The sequence below is a fragment of the Conger conger genome, chromosome 6 (genome assembly GCF_963514075.1).
Source record: "Conger conger chromosome 6, fConCon1.1, whole genome shotgun sequence".
Classification (NCBI taxonomy): Eukaryota; Metazoa; Chordata; class Actinopteri; order Anguilliformes; family Congridae; genus Conger; species Conger conger.
In genome coordinates this window covers 53,462,827-53,485,550 of record NC_083765.1, presented here as the reverse complement: position 1 = coordinate 53,485,550, position 22,724 = coordinate 53,462,827, and the positions used below count along the sequence as shown (strand labels likewise).

At 42.0% G+C, this 22,724-nt stretch overlaps 1 protein-coding gene across 4 annotated transcripts; it reads left to right on the top strand.

Moving 5' to 3' along the window:
- The first annotated feature begins 7,068 nt into the window (after positions 1-7,068).
- Positions 7,069-22,387, top strand: LOC133130383 (ubiquitin-conjugating enzyme E2 Q2-like). 4 transcript variants are annotated; one of them, XM_061244946.1, is made up of 13 exons: positions 7,069-7,632; positions 9,577-9,681; positions 11,267-11,389; positions 12,281-12,337; positions 13,050-13,187; positions 14,328-14,412; positions 15,367-15,427; positions 15,660-15,750; positions 15,884-15,942; positions 16,737-16,785; positions 16,906-17,001; positions 17,774-17,840; positions 18,296-22,387. In XM_061244946.1, the coding sequence occupies exons 1-13, from the start codon at positions 7,474-7,476 to the stop codon at positions 18,325-18,327; spliced, it is 1,122 nt and encodes a 373-aa protein (XP_061100930.1). In that variant the 5' UTR covers positions 7,069-7,473; the 3' UTR covers positions 18,328-22,387. The 4 variants fall into 4 exon arrangements, with proteins under 4 accessions (XP_061100930.1, XP_061100928.1, XP_061100929.1 ...); XM_061244944.1 differs by having other exon boundaries at positions 13,050-13,202; XM_061244945.1 differs by having other exon boundaries at positions 13,047-13,187.
- The last annotated feature ends 337 nt before the right edge of the window (positions 22,388-22,724 follow it).

Sequence of the window (22,724 nt, the reverse complement as noted above, 5' to 3'; positions counted from 1 at the left end):
TTCTGAAGTAACTCCATGCCTTCAAACGTATCCAACTGCAGTGGCTGTTCGGTCTGGTGGGTCCTTATAAACAGTTGTCCAATGATGTCAGAATTAAGACATTTCCACCAATGTTTCAAACTGTCTATCTCCACTGTCAGAAACAATATTAGAAAAATAATGTTAGAGGTGTTCTGCCAGGAAAAATTCAAAAAACAAGAATTGAAAGACTCTTAGCTGGCTACTCTTAGCTGTTTGCAAGCTGTTATAGCTTGCATTATATGTTGTTATATGAGTTACAAAATTCTAACTGACAGGGCTCCCAAACTTTTGCACAGGGCCATTTTCCTTTTTATCTTTTTTATTATTTTTAAACCTAAAAATAATAATAATAAAAAGTAATCTTGCTTTGAAATTGTAAGAAATGTGTCATGCTTAACTTGTACCATTTAGAGGTATTTGAATCTAGTACCCTCTGGTGGAAAAATCTTCGACTTTGTTACTGGAAAATTGAGCCTGCTGACATAGCACTCAAAAGCCAGTCAGGCATTCAGGCCATGCACATAAATGGATCTTGCTATCAGCCACAAGACAAGCGCGACTCCCTGTGGGAAGAACAGCAAAGGCAATAATGATACATTTTCTGTAAACACTTCGCCAACGGGAAAAAGACGGCGAGCAGTAATAGAATCTTTCTCCCAGTCAAATCGATGGGAATAACTAAATTAAAGAACAGCTGCTCCTTCTCTGTACAGTCAACAGTATGTTGTACATAGATATCATTGATAACTCTAACAACCCTCTGTTATCGGCTGTAGTGGAAGGGACTGGAATTGAAGTGTGTGTAAAAAAATAAATAATATGTAGCCTAGATTGAACATCAATATATGAGCAGAAATCTGTTTAATTTGCTGTCAAAAGGACCTCATATCAATTGGCAAATCTAATACATAAGCTGGAAAGCTGGCCCCTTGGGTCAGACCCCAGGTGATGCAGACTGTCAGTGCTGCATTATCCCAGCTCAAGTCAACTGTACAGGCCCTTCTTTTATTACATTACATTATTGGCATTTTTGGCAGACGCTCTTATCCAGAGCGACGTACAGTTGATCAGAATAAGCAGGAGACAATCCTCCCCTGGAGCATTGCAGGGTTAAGGGCCTTGCTCAAGGGCACAACGGCTGTGCGAATCTTATTGTGGCTACACCTGAATTAGAACCACCGACCTTGCATGTCCCAGTCATTTACCTTAACCACTACACCACAGGCCGCCCCACTTCTTCTTCTGCTAACAGGCTTGCTGGCCCAATGATAGATTGCCCTGCATGCTTTTGAATTGTGACATTCTTAGCGAGGTCCTTCCTGGTTGTCTGGTCTAATGTGAGGGCTTTTGCATCTTCAGCACTTCCAGACTGCTATGAGTTTCATTCTCCACCTTGCTTTCTGGTGCAGGGATGCATCATGTCTGCCAGATAAGTCTACCAAGGACAATTAAGTCCATTTTATTTTTACAAATGATTTCATTTTGTGTCTTTGAAAGATGACTATACCCACAATATCTGCAACAGCCATTCATTTAGTGGGGATCTGTAATCAAAACCAAATACATACATACATACATAAAACCAAACCAAAACCAAAGACATACATAAATGCATGCCGAGCCATTATATTTGCGGAGTGTGTACATACAGTGCAGTCTGTAAATATTTGAACTGTGACATATTGTTTTGTTGTTTTGGCTCTGTACTCCAGCACATTTTATTTCAAATGAAACAATGAATATGACAGGAGTGCAGACTGGCAGATGTAGTGAGGGTATTTACATTCATATTGGATGATCCATGTAGGATTTATAGCCTTTTTTATAGGCAGTCCCCTCCATTTTAGAGGACCACAGGTAATAAAGACTGTTGGCTTTGTAACACTTTCTGATTAGTCAGGCATATTCAATCACCTCCTTAGTGCAGGTATAAATAAGCTTCCAGTGTCTACTGTTTATTCTTGCCTTTTGATTGCATCTGATTGATTGTGGCAGGCAAGGAAGCCATTACAAGGCTGGGAAATAAGGGGGAAAAACAGAAACAAAGTCCAAATAATACACTTACCAAAACAAACTTTTGAACATCATAAAGAAGAAAGAGAACATTGGTGTATGTTTGGAATCATTGCCCTGCTGTGGGATGATGCACTGTCCAATGGAGGCACTGATTGAATTTGAGCATTTAAAATGCTTTTGTACAATTTAGAAATCATTCTGCTGCTGCTATCAGCAGTTACATTATCAATTAAGATAAGTGAGCTAGCACCTCTGGCAGCCATACATGCCCAAACTATAACACCCTCACCATGTTTCACAGATGAGCAGGGATGCTTTGTTTCTGGGGCAGTTCATTTTATCCTCAAAACTTTGCTCTTGCCATTACAATGATACAAGTGATATATGGTCTCACCTGTCCACAAGATATTTTTCCATAATTCTGCATGCTCCTTTATGTATTAACAAATTGTAACCTGGCCATCCTGTTTTTGCAGCTAACTAGTGGTTTGCATCTTGCAGTGTAGCCTCTGTAGATCTGGTTGTGAAGTCTTATGCAGAGAGTAGTGACTGACACATCAACAGCAGCCTGTGTTTCTGGTCTGTCGGACCGGCATTTGGGGGGTTTTCCTTCATTACGGAGGGATTTTTTTAGCCATCAACTGGAGAGGTCTTCCTTGGCCTACCAGCCCAATTGCAATTACTGGGCTCAGCAGGGCTCACTTTTTTATTAATGATGTTCCAAGCCGTTTATTTTGGCATGCCTATTGTTTGGCATATGTCTCTGACTGTTATTTTTATTTCACAGCTTCATAATGACTTCCTTGCCTGTCATTGGCATAGCTCTGGTCATCATGTTGACAAACACCACTATCACCACTAACAGGTGTTTATAAAAAGCCTAGAATCAAGACTTGATACTGAAAGCATTCTTTCTCAACTGAATACACCACAATATGGGGCACCACATGGCTCAGGCAGTAAGAACAGTCGTCTAGCAGTTGGAGGGTTGCCGGTTTGATCCCCCGCCCGGGCTGTGTCGAAGTGTCCCTGAGCAAGACACCTAACCCCCAAATGCTCCTGACAAGCTGGTCGATGCCTTGCATGGCAGCCAATCGCCGTCGGTGTGTCGGTGTGTGAGTGTGTGTATGAATGGGTGAATGAGAAGGCGCTATATAAATGCCAACCACTTACCATTTACCATTTACACCAGACTAATCAGAAACAGCTGAGAAGCAATTACTATTGCTCCCTTAAAATGGGGGGACTATGTATTATACAGATTCATTGTTTCATTTCAAACCCAATGTGCTGGAGTACTGAGCCAAAAGAACAGAAATTGTACCACTGTCCAAATATGTATGGACTGCACTGTATAATATATATATTTATTTGCTTTTATTAAGAATTAAACAGAAATTATTGTTTCTTTGTCAAGGTGGTACTTTCCTTGATTTAAGAGTTATCGGGTTCATCTACTGTAAGAAATAGTTCCAACTGAAAACGAGATTAATTCATTAATTTTTTGAAGAATAATCAGGTCATATACAAATATACAGCCACTGGAAGTATAATGTCACTATACATGCTGCTTTGGAGCTTAAGTGTATGTTCTTACTTTAGACCACAAACCCCCGCATGTACCTTTACTGCAATCCATTGTGTACCATTGGCAGGACATTGGAAACTTCTGTAAATATCGAAAATATACACAAAATGCTTTTAGATTTTTTTAAAATTATATAAAATAATTTCAGGAAGTGAACAATCCCTTTTATATTCAGGGGAGAAACATAATACATTCAAAGGGGTGCGTTGCCATCTGCTGGTAAAGTGACATAATTTAATCTTGTTGGAGAACGTTCTTTGAGAGTTATGCAATGAAAAATGTAAATCCTCTCAATGTTCTCGATGACCATGTTTAATAAACTGTTTAGCCACTGCAATGTACATTCGGACCAATGCTTTGACCACTCCTGTTCCATTTCTAAGGTGAACCCTTTCTTGTTTTCATTATTCATTTCAAGTAAGGGCATTCACGTGGATCAGGCACCATGACATTTTTAAGGGAACTGAAGTGGTACAGGTCTGAATCAATGAGAAGGAATTTACTTGGAACATCGCAAGTAATTGCATAAAATTGCACAAAATACACAATTGCATGGTAATGCAATTCCAGTGGTTAATTATATTTAAATCAAAAGCCATTGTCACCTTGTTTGTTAGGTAGTTCACAAACTAAAAATATGACTGGGAGTTGGTACATTACATTACATTAATGGCATTTGGCAGATGCTCTTATCCAGAGCGACGTACAACAAAGTGCAAAGTGCATACCCATAACCAGGGATAAGTGCACTGAAAGAACCTAGAGGGAAGTACAATTTCAACTGCATATTGGTATTGGTCATAACACGCACCCAAAACCATCAAGGAATGTATCCATACACAGACAAACAAAATAAACATTATTCAGAATTATTCTCCTGTTTCACTTGAAGATACACACATACATTGCTGCAATAAAAAGAAACACAATTTCAGATCATCATAAATTGCTAGCTTTATTACCATTTCAACTGCTGAAAGCATTGCTTAAAAAACTTGATTATTTACCATAATAGTGTGTATTAAAATAATAATTTAGCCCTATGCCCTAAGGCAGGGGTCTATAATGTCTGCCCTCTATACACACTTTTTTGTGGTTTCCTTTCAATCAGGTGCCAATTTAGACCTTGCAGTATAGTATAAATTATAAAGTGCATAAATAAAGACCTATGTCCTATTTATAAATACTGGTTTGAATGACAGGTTCTGCGTAATGCTTTTGGGGATTTGGGAATGATTTCTTCCTGTTAAAGATCAGGGATAATTAATCACATTCTATGTGGATAAATAAAAATGTATCATGAAATGTGAATGTGAAAGGCATGATTGTCCTCTTGCTGCGGACACATTTCATCTCTGTGTGATGCCTTCTTGTTTTCTCACCTTTTCACATTTCTTCTTGAGTCAGATTATCTGTTGACTGACACTAAACTATAAAAATGTGTGTTCACTGACCAGTATAGTAAACAAAACACATTATTATTGCACACTATAGCTGTATAGTAACAGATATGCTACAGTAACATGTAACAATATGCTATTTGGTATGAATTATGTAAAGTGGATTATTCTACAGTCATATGGTACAATACTAATATTGTGCAGTGCCTGTGTGTAAAGCAAAGTTAATGCCTTCTGAAAATATGCATAACTATACTTATGTATACAGTGGGCTCCAGAATTATTGCCACCCTTAATAGAAATTGAGAAAAAAGGCTACATATAATAAACAACATGGATAATGATCTATATTTTATGTTCAAACATATGAGAAAATTATATACTTTTACATCAATACATTTACTCTTATATTTCAATGTTTTTTTATTTATTAATTTTTTTAGGCACCCCTAACAACCAGTGTAAATAAAATTGGCAATACAATTTTACTTAAATGTAATTAATCTCAGTCTGAAGGAATTATATCATGCCCTTCTATCACTTCCTGATTCACTGAGTGGTTGCAACCTTGCCAGGAAGAGGATGCAAGTGTAAATTATCCCCACAGATGGTAAGGAAGATGGTTAGGGAGGCCATAAGTAACCCAAGGAACGACGTTTAATAATTGCAGAGATTGGTTGTGTCTTGGGGTTACCAAGTTAAAAAATAAAAATAAAAATGGCCCTTATTGACCACAATCAACAAAACCAAAACCTTGAGTGTGCCAAACCTCACTGGAATTAATACTGGAAGATAGTGCTATGGTCAGATGAGACCAAAACATTGAACGTTTTGCAGGAAAATTGAATGCATACAAGGAGAAGCACCACATACCTAATGTCAAATATGGCAATAGGTTATTGGATGTTTTGGAGATATTTTGCTGCCAGTGCTCCAGGAGCACTATTTAAGATTAATGGCACAATGAATTCAACAAAGTAGCAGGAACTATTGGCAGAAAATCTGTTTGCCTCTGCTAGGAAGCTGCGTCTTGGTCATAGGTAGATTGTCCAGCAGGACAATGACACCAAGAATACATCAAAATCCACACAGATATGATATGGTTATGTAAAAACAACAATCATGTTCTGCAATGGCCATCTCAGTCTTCAGACTCAAATCCAATTAAAAACCTATCGTCTGAATTGAAGAGAGGTGAAGACTTATAGCTGTCATCTTTGCCAGAGGTGTTTTCACAAATTAATAAACCATGGGTGCCAATAATTGTGTAACCTGTTTTTGGGGAAATTGTTTTAATTTGAAAAATGTTTGATTGATTCCATTTCATCATTAATAAAGCTTACTACTTTATGTAGGATAAATAACGCTTATGTCAATAAGTAGGGTAGCCTGTAGCATAGTGGTTACGTTACATGACTGGGACCCGCAAGGTCGGTGGTTTGATACCCAGTCTAGCCACAATAACATCCACGCAGCTGTTGGGCCCTTGAGCAAGGCCCTTAACCCTGCATTGCTCCAGGGGAGGATTGTCTCCTGCTTAGTCTAATCAACTGTACGTTGCTCTGGATGAGAGCATCTGCCAAATGCCATTAATGTAATTTAAAGTAATAATGTAATGTAATAACTGTATTCATTTTTTAGTTTACAGCACTTTTTGTACATATTTATGTGCCAATAATTCTGGATCCCACTGTAAGTGTCCAGTCTCCTGAGTTGTTACTGACATCAGTGTACAGAAATACGAACTCTATATTTTAAAAAACACCTTGTAAAATGAGAAAAAAAAAAATTAAGATGCTCTATCCTCAGTATAGTTAATTTATGGGATGTCCCATCATTTTCTGGGAAATTAAGTCATTTCACCTAACTTAGTGCTTTGTTCTTCATTTGACTTATTAACAAATATGGCTATAAATAAATCAAATAAGCCATATTCTTTGCTAGCTTCAGTACTGGTTTTGTACCTGTTGGCTCCGCCCCTATTGTAGAACGCGCAAAGTATGATGGGACTCTGCGGGCTCGAGCAATAACGCCATCTTTAAACCCCAGAAACAGCTACCGTTTAGCACCGTGATCAACGATTCACTGTACGGCTTAATTTCTGCGGGCTATTCCACCTCTTAACGAACGAATTTAAATAAATAAGGAGGTCGTTAATGTAGCTTAAACTAAAACAGGACATATCGAATGATCATAGAAAAAAAAAAAACACTTGACAACAGAAAACATCAACAACAAAAGGCGGAAAACAAGGGGCGAGCAAACAAGGCGTTGTTAGCTAGACTAACTAGTTAGCTAGCCGCTGTACTAAGATACTAAAAGGTTTTTTATAGGCGTGTTTTTCCTGCTTGGTTTTTGCGAGCTGTGCCTGATTCAGTCAACTGCGTGGCTGTAATACGTCCTCGCTTCTCCCCCTTCCCCCGCCGCCCGGCTGGAGATGAGCGGAAGATGTCGGTTTCGGGGCTGAAGGCCGAATTGAAGTTTTTGGAGTCCATCTTCGATCCAAACCACGAACGCTTCCGAATCATCGACTGGAAACCCGACGAGCTCAGTTGTCAGTTCAACGTTACTGGTGAAAAGCTTCTGATCATCCATTGCAACATCACGGTATGCTGGGAAAATCTGAGGGACCTAGCTGGCATTCGCTAGCAGTAGCTAAATGGGGCCCGGAAATATAGCTAACGTCCGAGTCGGGGCCGAGTTACTGTTGGGAATAGCTACACGTATTTTCTGACTAGCAGTTGGCAAGTGAGCAATAATGCTGATGTTACTGACACTTTGTTTTCACAATCCTAGATTGCGTATGGTAACTTAATCTGATTAATGCAGAAAAGTGACGTGTGCGAATATTTAACTTCTGGAATGCTGAGGTCATTAACTGTCCACAGTAGCTAGCTAATGTTACGAATTCACAACATCAACGTCAGCTAAGGTTAATTTAGCTGGTTAGTTGAGTAACGTTGACGTCGGCTAATTCAGTTAGCTATACGCTACCAGCAACTAGCTAGCCAGCTAACTGTTCTGATTATTTAACAAAGTGATCAGCGGTTAGTTTACGTTAGCTACATAGCTCTAGCTATGTTGACTAACTTACTACGTCACCTAAGTTGACTTACACAAGCGAGCTATTCCTCGTTTCATATTGGCATAATGCTTTGAAAATATAATTATGGCTGGCTAACTAGGTTCAACATCCGCATATTTTATTTCGGTTAAACTTAATAGCTACATGCATGTAATCGCTGCATATAATTTATTAGACCCAGCCTGCTCGCTTTGCTAGCCATCCTAGCTAACTTCCGACGGTTAAAGTGAAAGTGCATTTTAAGCTGCTTCGTTAGATAAGATGGCTAGCAATATAATTCAGCTAACGTTAGCTAGTTAGCTACTTTAGTGGGTGGCTAATGTTGTTTTAGCATTTCAGAAACGTCAATGGCCTGATTCGTTTGTTGAAACTGGTATTGCCATCAGTTAGGCATTATATGCATGTAATGTTAGCTACATGGCTATAGGTATTTGCTACTGTAACGTACACACTAGTGTGAAGCTAACCGCATCCTGCGTAACTTGGTAACGTTTGTCTGATCATGGCTGAAATTGGTAACGAGAACCGGAAAAGCAAGTAGCCTATAGCTAACTAAATACGTCATGAGGGTTTTGTGCATTGCCTCGCCATTTGTGGCTGGATTTGTGTCCGAAATCTGATAGCCATGCATCCATAGCATGACCGATAATAGAAATTGTAGACAATACTTAATTTTCTCGTGGCGTGGAGTGCATTTGAGGGTCAAATTCTCACACCTTAGCTATACCCTTTCAGAGCATTGTCACAAATGAATATAGCTTTGATTAGGGGCTACCAAGTAACCTTACTGGTTATTTTTGTAGCTGGAGGGTCTAGCTCAACTAGGTTATGTAAGTGTAAAAGTATTTTAAATTATTTTGCATGTTTGACTTGGGGTTGGGAGGTTGTGACGATGTGGCACCATTTTCCTATGAAGTAGGACTAATTAAGAACAGGCTTTTTCATAAAGTAACATAACATTGCACTTTTACAAAGGGCTGGGGTTTCGATGCTTAGAATGGTAAAGACATCTCCTGGAAATTATATTTTAATATATTTATTTTTAACAAAAAGGATGAGGGAGAAAATTCCATATACTGTTCCTGTTTTTATTCATTTGAGACCAGCAGTACCTTCTGATACAAAAATGAAAAAGGCAGTGGTGGCAATGGATCTATCATCTTGATTCAATATAAAAAGTAAACCTGTAGCATGAGAAATTTAATTTGCATACTTCCCTGGAAAAGCTTATACAGTTTTTCCTGCCCATATTTGTTTTTCTCTGTCAGTGAACCCCCCCTTATTTCAACACTTTAAAATGTGCGTGGGGTGAGAATATTTATTGGTAATAATGTCATAATATAGCTTTAGTACCTCTTAACTAATGACAAATATAATAATGACTCAATGTTGTAATCGTGAAAAAAAAAAAAATGAAAAAAAGAGTTGTTCACTGCATCGTCTATTTGTTTTGCCCTCTTTTCCAGGAGTCTTATCCCTCCACCTCCCCAATATGGTTTGTTGACTCCGATGACCCCAGCCTTACACAAGTTCTGGAACGCCTCGACGATGTGAGGAAGGGTAACACGCTGGTAAGCTAATTCTCTACCGCTAGGGAATTTGGGTATGAAGTTTTCAGTTGGTGATGACTTTCCTGCAATGAGGTTGGTTCTATGGCGTTTTAAGCCAGCGTTGTGTCATCGGTTGGAGCCCCGTCAAGGAGGTTTGTCAGAGGTTGTGGCAATGTTGAGCGGTGGTGAGAATTCCCCATCATGTGCTTGGTGTCTGCATGCATGGTGACTTGTTTCAGTTTACCATTTCACGTTATTTGGGAAACCAGTAGTCAACCTTTTTCTTAAGGAGGGAGGAAGAGTGTGTGTCTATAGGGCATGCCATTTTTATGCTTGAATGAGTTAATTTGGTCTTTGAATTTTTATTTTTTTATTATTATTGTTTAACTTTGATTTGATTTCTGCACTTCTAACAGTCAAATTACAACACTGCAATTGGAACCAATTTTCAACCAGAGCTTGAATTATTGTATAGCTGTACAATGTTTTGATAGTGTCGGTCTGTCAACTGTATTTTTTAAGGACTATAAACACAGACAGAAGGTGAGTCAACACCTTTTTCAGTGATAGGAAGGGATTTACAATGGTCTTGTAACAATGCTGTAACAGAAAAATCTTACCTATTGTCCTTTAAAGTATGTCTGTTTTTTTCCCACAAAGCCTGAGGCAGTGCCCCAGATTGCCCCTTTTTGCCATCACCAAGAATGCAATTGGCTTTTTGTACAGGTTGGCTAAATGTTTTTAACAATAACGTTAGTCATGTAGGCTGCAGTCTCAGGAAAGCAAGTTGTGGTGCTGCATAGCATGTTTTCAGGCTGACTGGGCTTCTTCCCTGAGGCTATATGCGTAATTAATGGTAAGGTTTCCAAAGGCTTTTTTGTATTTTTGATCACTGATTTTGGGTTCATGGTCAGTGTGCTTTGAGGCACTGCACTGGCGATGTGCTTGTGACCATTAGCGGGGGGATGCTACTGCTTGTTCAACAATGGCTACCCCGCACAAAGGGGCAACTTTAGCCGGTCTGTCACGATCTTCTAAAACCTTTCAAATAGCGGAATCGCTGTAGCCCAGTGTGCCTGTGTTCTATTTAATAATTTTTATGGTCTTTTGGGTTTCAGGATTGCTTTCTGCCATTTAGTCCTGTTTGAATAATTGTGTCTTAGAGTGATTTCGTTATACATTGAACTTTTGAGTGAATGTGGCAGTTGGTTGGTGGCGCTCTGCTCAACAGAGTCTAGTGTCTTTTATTATGCAAAAACTGATTGCACATCTGGAGTTTACAGAAGGAATTTGTGTTCTTGTCAGAACCTTCTATATAGGAAAAAAACAACTAGTACATTAGCCCAGTTCAGGGGTTTATTTCTTGTTTTTAAAGTACGCAGTGTTATCTGATAATTATTAATCTGATTCTAATCTGAATCACGTTTGATTTTTCTGGCCTGTTATGATTGGCACATTGGCCGACAGGCATGTATTTTGCTGTACTTCCCCATCTGCAGTATCGAGTCCGCTTCCAGAGGAAAGCCTTGCCGGACCTGCCTGCACTGGGCCTGGGCTTGCCGTCACTCACTCTCTCCCGCCCCCTCCCCCTCCCTCCCTTCCCCAGCTCCTGCAGCAGCTGAAGAGGCTGATCTGTGACCTGTGCCGGCTGTACAACTTGCCCCAGCACCCCGACGTGGAAATGCTGGACCAGCCTCTCCCGGCGGGCCCCGTGAACCAGGACCGCAAGGCAAGGCCCGGCGCTGCGTCCTGCTCTCGCCTTCTCAGCGGCGGCCATTTTAGAAGTCCTTTAATCAAAATCGCTTTCTACTCGGTTAATATTTTTTGTGCCGTATCATTTGACGTGCAGGTGCCGACTTTCGAGGACTGGCATTACAATGTGTGGCATGCGTGATGTGATTATGGAGTTGCCATAAAGCTGGATTATTGGTCCTGTGAAGCTGCTGTGCCGTCTGGTCTTTGTAGTTCAGAATGTATTGAAGAACTACACATTTATTGAGTTTGATCATTTGTTAAAACAGAGCAGTTGATTACACTAACCTTGCTTAACATGGTTTGACTCTGATTGGCTTGTGTTCAGGACCATCACTAGCCCCCCCCCCCCCCCCTTGGAGGTTGTTTATCACTTGACCTTGGTGGCTGGGATCTGAAGTCTGTGATCAATAGCAGTTGGATATTCTTAATCCTAAAATACTCTTTAAGATGGGATCTTCCCTCCAACAGGTAAACATCCTTATCTCTGAAGATTGATATGAGCGTTCCAGCACTTTCTGGAATTCTCGCCTGAGGGGAAGCACTGACCCCAGGCCTCTGAGCTCAAGTGCTAGAGCAGGACGTTGGGTTTCATGCATGAGAAAAGTGAACTACTTGCGCAAGGGATGTTCTGTAAGCCTAATCCCTCATTAAAGGTGATTAAGCCTTCAGCTCGCATTGAGCCCTGTGAAAGAGAAATTAAAAGTGGAGTGGGCCTTTATGACCATGTTGTGATGCCCGTGAACACGGCACTCTGCATACAGGTGAACAGCAGGGCGGAATTTGGTATGGGCGTTTGTAGACGCCGTCCGAGAAGAGGGCTGATGCGTTCTACCCGCCAACTCACTGTCCACTCCATCTTTTCCAGCATGGGACAACGGATGAGGTGACGTCTGAGGAAGAGGAGGAGGAAGAGATGGGAGAGGTCTTTGATCTTTTAAAATAGTTTTTGCATAAATGTGGTGATACCGAGATTTATCGGACTGGTAGCCCACTCGTGCACACTCACTCGCACACTCACTCACTCGCACACTCACTCACGCGCACACACACGCGCGCACGCACACACACACGCGCTTATACACTCTCACACACTCACTCACACACTCACACTCACACTCACACTCACACACACACACTCACACACACACACACTCACACACACACACACACACACACACACACACTCACTCTCACACACACACACACACACTCACTCTCACACACACACACACACACACACTCTCACACACACACACACACACACACACTCTCACACACACTCACACACACACACACACACACACACACACACACACACACTCTCTCACACACACACACACACACACTCTCTCTCTCTCTCTCTCTCACACACACACACACACACACTCTCTCTCTCTCTCACTCACACACTCACACACACTCTCTCACACACACACACACACACACACACACTCTCTCTCTCTCTCTCTCTCTCTCTCTCACACTCTCACTCTCTCACACACACACACACACACACACACACTCTCTCTCTCTCTCTCTCTCTCTCTCTCTCTCTCACACACACACACACACACACTCTCTCTCTCTCACACACACACACACACTCACACGTCCTCTCTACGCCCTGGCAGCAGGACATCGAGGACCTGGACCACTACGACATGAAAGAGGAGCCGGCGGACGGGAAGAAGTCTGAGGATGACGGCATCGAGAAGGAGAACCTGGCCATCCTGGAGAAGATCCGCAAGAACCAGAGGCAGGACCACTTGAACGTAAGTGCCCATTCGGTAAGGTCACCTTTCATTCGTTTGGGTCAGGGTGTGGGTGGGGGGCTATTGGAGAAAGCATGACAGCATTGTTGCATAGTGGTAAAGCACAATGGTATTGTTTTGGAATGGTGATTGTTTTGTTTGTATTTGTCTCAGAATATTTATTGTAACATGGTATCATTTTGATAATTTGGTAGGCTAACCAATTTTCACAGGTATGTGTTCAGGTAAATGTAAACTCCTGTGGCCTCATTCTGCATAGATGACCTTCCGGATGACCTTCCGGACGTTCCAGATTACCAAACAACTAATTCAAATGTTCATGTAAATTTATAATTGAGATTGACGGCCTGACGAAGTGCCAACTTGTACGCGAATGTATTACATTAGTAGTCCGTGCTTACACTCTTGGTGCATGCTGGGATTACGTGTCCTCCACTGCCCTGTCGTCATTGATCGTCTACGCGCACTGCGTTGTTAGCACAAGAAATGAACGGGAACAAAACAACTTGCCGTGTGAATCCAATTTTGCGTTTTCACATAATAAAATTGCACCAGCTGCCAAGCTTATTAAAATTTTTACCAGTTTAGCAGGCCTTTGCATCGGTCTCCCCTCTGTTCCCACTGAGGTAGTCTATGCTGTGCAGTTGTCTGTGTGTTTGTGTGTGTGTATATATATTTTGAATTGGAATTTGACTGGATGTCTGTATGGAGCGCCGAACACCAAAGAGCCGCTTTAAAACTGGGTTAGAATCCCACCGCATTCGTATGTGGGGCGGAAAACAGTCGACTGCTTTCACAAGCTCAGTTGCATATTTTTGCAAATGAAATTTTCTCTGTCGTGTAGGAATGTAGAATTTGCAGCTATGAGCTTGATCTCATGACGTTTAGTGTTGTTATGGGAAAGAAGGGTTCGCTCTTTTGGGGAATGGTGGTCAATAACGGAATAAGTTTATAAGGTCAAGTCGATCTGTGCTGTACAATGTAAGGTCATTGTCTAGGTTAGAGTACACGACACTGGTTAAAATGTGATTGCAGGGCTGCTGAGTGCTGCGTGTTGCCTGGTGTCGGGGACGGGGGGGAGCTGGGGCTGTGCTCCTGTCTGACGGGCGTGGCTGTGCTCCTGTGCTCGCTGTGTTTCAGGGCGCGGTCTCTGGGTCGGTGCAGGCCTCGGACCGGCTGATGAAGGAGCTCCGGGAGATCTACCGGTCCCAGAGCTACAAGACGGGTGAGGATGACCCTCCGGTTCACTTCAGTTAGAGACGGTGTTGCAAAGATTCTTTGCAGTAGAGTCAGATTGAGTTTTTCCTCCAGATAATAAAAATCGGTGGGAATTAAAAATAAATTTGGTAAAAAACAAAACGGGCCTCAACCCCAAAAAGTGAGATTCTCCCTAGAATAACTTGGGTGTCAAACTCCAGTCCTGGAGGGCCGCGGTGTCTGCTGGTTTTCTGGATGTTCTCAGAACCAGTGGTTCATTTCTTGACTGAACAATCTGCACCCCTTCTTCTCGAGGCCTTCAAATGAAAAGGATTAAAAATCAGAAGATTAAAAGGGAACCACAAAAACCGGCTGACCCTGCGCCCCCCCTGGGAATTTAGTTTGGCTCCCCAGCGCTAGTGTGAAGAAAAACACTGAAACATTGGCGAGAAAATGCCCCCCGATGGGCAGACATCTCGGGAGGAACCTGGCTCTGGCGGGGCAGCCCATCCTCCACTGGCTGGCCTGGTGTAATGAGGTTAAGATGGCATGTTGCTAACAAATGTAATGAGGGATCTGGCATAGCGAATGATAAAATGGGTTCATTCTTCTACAGACTGCATGTCTACCTGTGCCAAAATGTCGCTATTAATTCATTACATAAACACGCTGCAGTTGAGGACAAGCTTTTTAGCAAGCTTAACTGCATTCTACAATTACCCATTCCTGTTTCCAAGATGCACGATAGATTCTGATGAACTTTAGGGCCTAAAGATTACAACATTTCAGTATTCTCTCTGCTAATGCTTAAATGCAGAAAGTTTATGTTATTAAACTTCTATAGCCTGTATTCTCTCCCTCATGTCAGAAGGGACAATCGCATTGTGTAGCATATTTAAATTTGTCTGTTGGAAAGACAAAAAAAATGTTGAAATCCTTCGGGCGTTAGTCTAAAAGGATCTTGTTGCGTGCCTCTTAACAGGAATCTATTCGGTGGAGCTCGTCAACGATAGCCTGTACGATTGGCACGTGAAGCTGCGCACGTAAGTACCTGCTGGCCCAGGCCGAACATTCTGGCAGACTGCTGGACGTCTGTTCAGTGCTGTACAGTTAAAATAGGGGCTACTGCTCATTGTGAATTTACAACGTGTTTTTATGTACTGCACAACTGTTTATCGGCATCGATGCCAGATTTATATTTTTAATAAAAATACATTTCCATGTATTGATGCCATTTGGACATGAGCCTTTAACCTTTTACCCCCTACTCCTTAGGGTAGACCCCGATAGCCCGTTGCATAGTGACCTGCAAGTTCTAAAGGAAAAGGAGGGCGTTGACTACATTCTGCTCAACTTCTCCTATAAAGTGAGTAGGCCCCTTCATCACAGTTTCCAGTGCCTCATTTAAGCCAGTGAACCATCACTGTTTTAATACAAGCACGGCACGTTCAATGTATGGTTTGGTCGGTCTTTGTATCTTCCTTGTTTGCTGCCCGCAGGATAACTTCCCGTTCGACCCACCTTTTGTACGGGTAGTGTCACCTGTGCTCTCCGGAGGGTAAGTTCTCAGAGTGTCTCTGAAACTTGGTTGTTTGTTATTCCCGTGGCTAATAAAGGAGTAACATGGTGGTTGGTCACACTTTCTAGGTTTTTATGGGCACAAGAAGGTATTGAAGAAACATGATGAAAGTATTAAATATGTCCGTTCTCTAGTTTTGGAGAAGTAAGTTTTAAATTATAGTCATATTTTCAACTGGTTTCAAGTGTTTTCTTGTAGTATGTCACACGAGGATAACCACTCCCCTTATCCCTCCCATATAACTTGTGACCTATAGTTTGCACAGCTGGCCTACAGGAAAGTCATAGCCAACTGACAGTTCTCATGACCATGCCGATTGTTTCGGTGAACCTTTATAGTAGGCTTATTTAGGCTTAGAAAAATAAGTTTTCAAATATATTTATATGACTGAATAATAATAAAAAAACATTTTTTTTATTGTTGCCTAAGGACAACTGGCAAGTGTCACATTCAACCACCATGTTACTCCTTTAAGGAAGAGTGGACTTTTCTGGTCCTGACTCATTTCATGGAAAAACCACCATTCTGAACATCAGACCAATTTGACTTCCTGAAATGGCATTTTGAGGAAGAGCCTTTGTTTCCTTTACGCACTTTGAAATACACGCCGGAAGCTTCTCAAGCTATGGCTATATGGTTTATTTCCGGATTTGTATAAATTTTGTTCAGAGTAACATTTAGGTTCTCTAGGGTTTTGGCAACACATGGGTATTTTGTGTGGTAATGAAACATCTTGCCCAGTTGAGTGTTGATTTACTAAATTTGTTTTTCAGTTATGTTCTTGGAGGAGGTGCCCTGTGTATGGAACTTCTCACAAAGCAGGTGAGCGGTGCTTTTTTTCCACGCTATTATTGACGGCACGTACGTGCGTAATTCCTCACGTCATTAATGACAACAATAATTGCTGGAGCTGAAATATTTTTGTTTTTTTCTTTTTCCAAGGGGTGGAGCAGTGCCTATTCCATAGAGTCTGTCATCATGCAGATTAATGCCACTTTAGTCAAAGGAAAAGCCAGGGTGCAGTTTGGAGCCAATAAGGTAAGTACTCAGAACAGGCCTTCTCCAGAGGGTATTGAAGCGCAAAATTTGTGTACTTTCTGGTGCAAATGGTGGGATTTTATTGGACGGTGTTGGCAAGAGCGGCGTGCAGCCTGTCAAGGACTGTGTTCATTGAATTCTCGGGATTTGAGTTTACAAGGTGTCATCACTTAGTGCCAATTGAGTTAACAGGATGCTGGCCTACTACTGCTTAGCCTTGCAGCTGGTCCGCTTTTGAAAAACGGAATTGACCGAAAATGGCGAGGTGCAGACTAATGCATTTCTATGGCTGTAGCTGCATGAGTAGGTACAGGAAAGCTTAGCTTTGTTTCCACAGAACGTGTTCATCTTGTAATTCAAAATTGCATGCAGTGGTTTATCTGCAGTAGATTGTTGCATCATGCGTCTACGTGTGGTTTACCAACCCCCCCAAACCTGTGTGAGGACTGAGGCTATTGAAGACACACCACTGAAACTCTGCCTGGATTTAAAAACAAATCTTATTCCTTCATTTCGTTTTCAGCCTTCAGGCATTCAGTTGTTATTGTATACGTTTTATTGGTCGTCTTGTGTTATTGGTACGATGTTGCAATACCAGTTGCCTATCTGGGACAACTAGTTGAACCTTCAATCCTTGTATCAGCAGACCATACATTTCTTGATAGATCTGAAAGGTGTGTTTTTGTGAATAGCTAGCTGGCAGGATTCTGTGAAATGGATTTGCCCTTGGGCCATTTTCTGTCTGCACATTTTGTTTTTGGGTTTCTTGCAGAACCAGTACAATCTTGCTCGAGCACAGCAGTCATACAAGTCCCTGGTCCAGATTCACGAAAAGAACGGTAGGTGGCACCATCTCGACTATGCACACCCGTATACTCATCAATGTCACGTAACGTTTCCATAAGCGCCTCGGATGAAGATTTTTATTTTTTATTTTTCCTGTGGAAGAAAATGAAAATGAACATCAAAATGGAGCATTAATCAGCCCAAAACTAAAATAAAGTTAAAAAAAATAGAAATAATAATTATATATATATATATATATATATATAATATAATTAATAATAATAAAAATATATATATTTGGTCAAATGACAAAGGGAGATTCAATTATCCCAAAATCTAAATGAACAATCCTCCATTGAGGATTTTCACATTTTTATTTTTCCAATTTCAAAATCCTGTGCCTGAACTATAATCTTGGAACTGATAATGTACTGGATTGATAGGTAGGTCCAGGCTGCAGTGAGTCCTGTTCATTCTGCCCATCCCCTAACTGTCCTGTACTCCACAGGCTGGTACACGCCTCCTAAAGAAGATGGCTAAGGCCTCCACGTGCACGCCCGGACCGCACGTCTTGGGGTCGACGCCTTTTTTGTTTTCATTTTTATACACACATTTTTTCCTGACGCTGAAGTTGTTTACTGGGAGAGCGATTCCAGGCCAGCTTTGACCTTTTCAGAAACCGTGACAACCAACGGGGTGAAATCTCCTCACCAACTTCTCCCTTGGCTCAACGGGCAGATCTTTTCTTGCCCACCCCACCCCACCACCACCCCAAATCATGACGACCTGACCCACCCCACCCCCCTGTCCGTTTTTTCCTTCTCTCCACCTTCCTCTCCTTCCCCCCTCTCCCGCTTGGGCCTTCAGGAGAATCTTAGCCGAATCCCGTTCCCTCCCCCGCGGTCTTTTCCGGGTTAAATGGCCCTCCCACATCCAGGGTCACACTGTCCTCTCTCCTGCTCACTCACCAGGATGCTTGGGAAGTTGGGTATTGGGGGGTATTTGGAGTGAAACCTTGTTTAACCAGTGAGACATAAAAGGCTTGCACGGTTGGCCCGCTGTGTCCGCGGCACGGGAAAGCGGCTAAGGCGCGAGCAATGGACTGGGAGAGCCTGGGTCTTATCTCGTAAAAACTCTTTGCAACGGCCAAGCTCTTGGAATGGAAGGCGGGGCCTCTGTCCTGCGTTCTGCGGTGGAGGCGAGGACTCGACGGCCCGGCTCTCCGTCGAGAGAGGGCGGCCTCGGGCAGCGATGGAAGGCCAGCCGGGACACATTTCCTGCTTTCAGAGAGGCACGGCAAAGCCGCTTCGCGCCATGGCTTGGGAGTTTTAATGCAAAAACTAAACGCTAGCAGAGCTGCAGTGGAAGCCGGAGCGGGCGACCGCGACGGTGTGGCCTGCTGCCGCCTCCTTTACAGACAGTTTTCTGGCCCCTGCGTTTTCTTTTCCTTCGTTCTGCGCAATGTTTCGCTAAATGTTCTTAAAGGACTAACATGCTCCACAAGTTTAATGTCCTGCTCCTGTAATGGGCTGATTTTAAATGGAGAGAGAGTGAGGGGAGGGGCATGGAAGCATCTCCTCCAGAAGTGGCTAAGGGAGAGACGCAATCATGTGTTTTGTCACGGATTGTCGCTCCTGCTCCTGGGAGCCAATCAAAATGACCCCCTCCCCCCCCTCAAGCTAGGCTAAACCAAGCAAGTTGGATTTAACCGTTGTACTTGTAGTCGAATTTAACCCCTTGTAAAATTGTAAAGATGTATCACTGAGAATGGAATTGACTTGTATTTTTATGTAACTTTGTGTGGGGGTTCTGGGGCACAGTCTATCCACGCAGCTCTTACTAACAGGGATATCCTGGCATACGAAGATGCGTATTTCACAAATAAAAAAGGAGGAAGATAGTTTAACTATTAAGAAAGCAAAGTGGATGTCAAAACCATGTTTTTATGTAAGCAGTATGGCGGTGCATGTTTTCCTTGTCGCTGGGATGAAGCCATCACTTTTAGCGTGGCAGTCGATACCACCTTCCTGCATCATCCACTGAAAGAACCCAGTTCTGTTTCGGTTTCAAACGTGTCATTATTGCGGAAGTGGTCTACCCTTTTTCACAGCTTCGTTTAGAACCTCTCACCTTTTAGCGTAGCTATGCAGAGAAAGGCCTACTCGGTGTTAACAGGAAGAAGTTGAAGTGTGTAGATGGTGGAATGAAATTGGGGAGCGGACGTTTGCTTGCTTTCTAAACCCGGTTTTAACTGTGGAGCTTGAGACTCGGAAGGTAGCCATCTTGTGTCCCCGTCAATTGATGTTCTGCAGCATTGGCAGCCCCTCCATCTCATCACCCACTGGACTGGGCTGAAGGCCACAGTGCTGGAGAGGCAGTGGTGTGCATAGACGTACACTATGCAGGGCACTTCAGGGCCTCGTCTCTGACAGACTGCGCGGTATCTCTTAATGCCTTAAGAAGGATAAAGCCCCTACAAACTCGCCCCTTTTCAAATTATATTTAAGAAATCTTTTTTTAGACCAATCCACACTCCAGATAATTGTTCTCTTTGGTTCTGTCAGGAAACCGATTTAGTCTCATTTTGACACTGAATTATTGGGGTTTGCCGAATACACTGGGAAGCACTGCAAATGTTGCGCCGAATACTAATGCAATATATGGCCTCTTGTGGTTTTCTAGGTTGAAATGTATTGATCTTTCTTTTGAAAAACCTATATTCTTAAAACCAGCATATTAAGGACCTTCCTCTTTGAAGTGTGTGCTTCTCGCTATAGATCGACCCAAATACTAACACTCTACAGCACTAGAGAAACGGCTGAATTGTGAAATCTAACAGCTGGCATATTTGCTAATGTTAAGTTGCATCGTCCTTGTGTACTTGCCTAATAACCTAGTCAGTTCACTGATAACCTGATCCACAATACAATAAGTTGCATAAAAAATCTAAATGAGGGCATTGTTTTGAAAAGTTGGCTGGTTTATGATGGGGGAAAGTCTAAAGGCCCAGCCGCACCAAGAACTATAGCTATTGTATAACGATGACGATGTGACCATCCACGCTTATGAACAATAACTCTTGACTATGTCATCTGCCGTTTTTAACATGACACCCTGTAAAGGTTTTTGATTACCAGTGTTTTATCGTTAATGCGGCTGAGCTCAGCTAAATTGTCATTGTTATAACTGTGGTGTGGACTCCATCCTCCCAACGAGTTTGAAAAGGACTTTCATAGTTATCGTAGTTAACTTTCTTGGTGTGGGCTGGCCTTAAGGCCTGCCAGTCACTGCTTGTTTACCGTGACACCCCCGTGGTGAGATTTGTGTCTGGGCTTCTAAAGGCTTCCTCCACTCGAAGCAGTCAATCTACAGACAATGGCTCTTGGTGTTCCGTAGAGAAATCTGGGGACAAAAACAAACAAATGAACTCAGGAATACAAACTGTAGATTTAATATTTACAAAGAATTACTTCAGACGTTACACGATGCAATGTTTTCCATTGTTTACACTTGGCTTTGCCCTGAAGTTAAAAAAGAAAAAAAAAAGAAAAGAAAAAAAAAAGTACCGCTTATTCCATTTAATGCCGTGGTGAAAGTCAGTGGTTTTCATGCAGTGTTTATCACTATTGGATGTCATACATATTTTTTCTATTAGACTCGATACCTCCAGCATGTTAAATGAGTTACGGCAGCCGGAACATCTGAGCAGTTTGTTGGGAAGCTCTTAAACCGTAAATTAGGAAACGTTTCCAAAATCACCCAATCAATGAGCTGTAAATTGAGCGACTGCGACCATGTTCCTGTGAAAAGTTCTCTCCGGGTCCCATTGGGTTTGAAACTGCTGTGCCTCAGCTACCAGTGCGTTGGCATGCAACAAAACACTCGTATGCAGTTGAAATAAGTCCCAGGGCAGTCCACTCCGAATGCTTACGTCTGTGGTTGAGTAAGAGCACAACATTTCAGTTTTAAGACCATATCTGGCATGCCCGTGACTGCTCAACCCATCTGAGGTACGGGCACCTCTTCCCCTTGATATTTTTAGAAGAATGCTCTGCTTTACTCCGTTTTATAACGTTCAGCAAACTACAGTCGGCCCTGTGTAGTTTTGAGATGACCAGAACAAAGTCTCATCTTTGTGAGCAGTTTAGATTCCCTCCCACCGCATCCGCCCCGCTTCATCAAATTGTATAACAAGCAAGAAATGAAAGGCCTTTGTATCTGAGCTTACAAGTCCCTCTGGTTTGAGCAGCTCCTCTGGAGCGCTCGAGGACAGGGGTTTCATAGCACAAGGGTCAGTTTATTTTGTGTGGCTGTCCGACATGCTGTGACTTAAAGCTTCACTCATTCAATCGCTGTCCAGGGGTCTCTTAACTGGGCGGCATTAAGAAAAAAAAAAGACTGGTTTGCCATTCTAGTTGTGGATTCCTTTTCTGGCTCCATCTTGTCCTGGGCAGGTTATGCACTGTTGGCACGCTTTGTTTTTTTTGTTTTGTTTTTTTCCTCTTTTTTTTTTTTTCCTCCATTGAAAGAGTAATTTTGAACATGTACAGTAATTTGTAAACTTGCATCAAGTTTATGAATAAAGAATTTTAAGAAATAATACCTTGGGAAATGTTTTTGAAACGTTGGTCTGAATTGTTGAATTGCAGTGTTACTTTGCTGAACTAATAAATGATTATTATTTGAGTTTTAAGTTTACTAGTTCAACTCCTAGTCTTGTGAATACTTTCTATGTTTTGGTTTAATCCACAAAGTGGTGAAATGTGTGATTTATGCCTGACTTAATTAAGCTCAGTGGGTTATGAGTGTAGTCTGGTTCAGTGACTTGCTGACCTCAGCCCCTTCACTGTTTTACTGAAGAGAAAAAACATTCATTGCTTGAGGTCAGCCAGTTATTGACAGACCTGATTCATTAGGGCCACCATTTTGTCTGCCAT

What these genes read in the sequence shown, in the direction of transcription:
- LOC133130383 (XM_061244943.1), top strand. Translation starts at nt 7,474, where the DNA reads ATGTCGGTTTCGGGGCTGAAGGCCGAATTGAAGTTTTTGGAGTCCATC. An exon ending in TGAACGTAAGTGCCCATTCG is followed by an intron (nt 13,203 to 14,327) that starts GTAAGGTCACCT and finishes GCTGTGTTTCAG; the next exon opens with GGCGCGGTCTCTGGGTCGGT. An exon ending in TGCAGTTTGGAGCCAATAAG is followed by an intron (nt 17,002 to 17,773) that starts GTAAGTACTCAG and finishes GGTTTCTTGCAG; the next exon opens with AACCAGTACAATCTTGCTCG.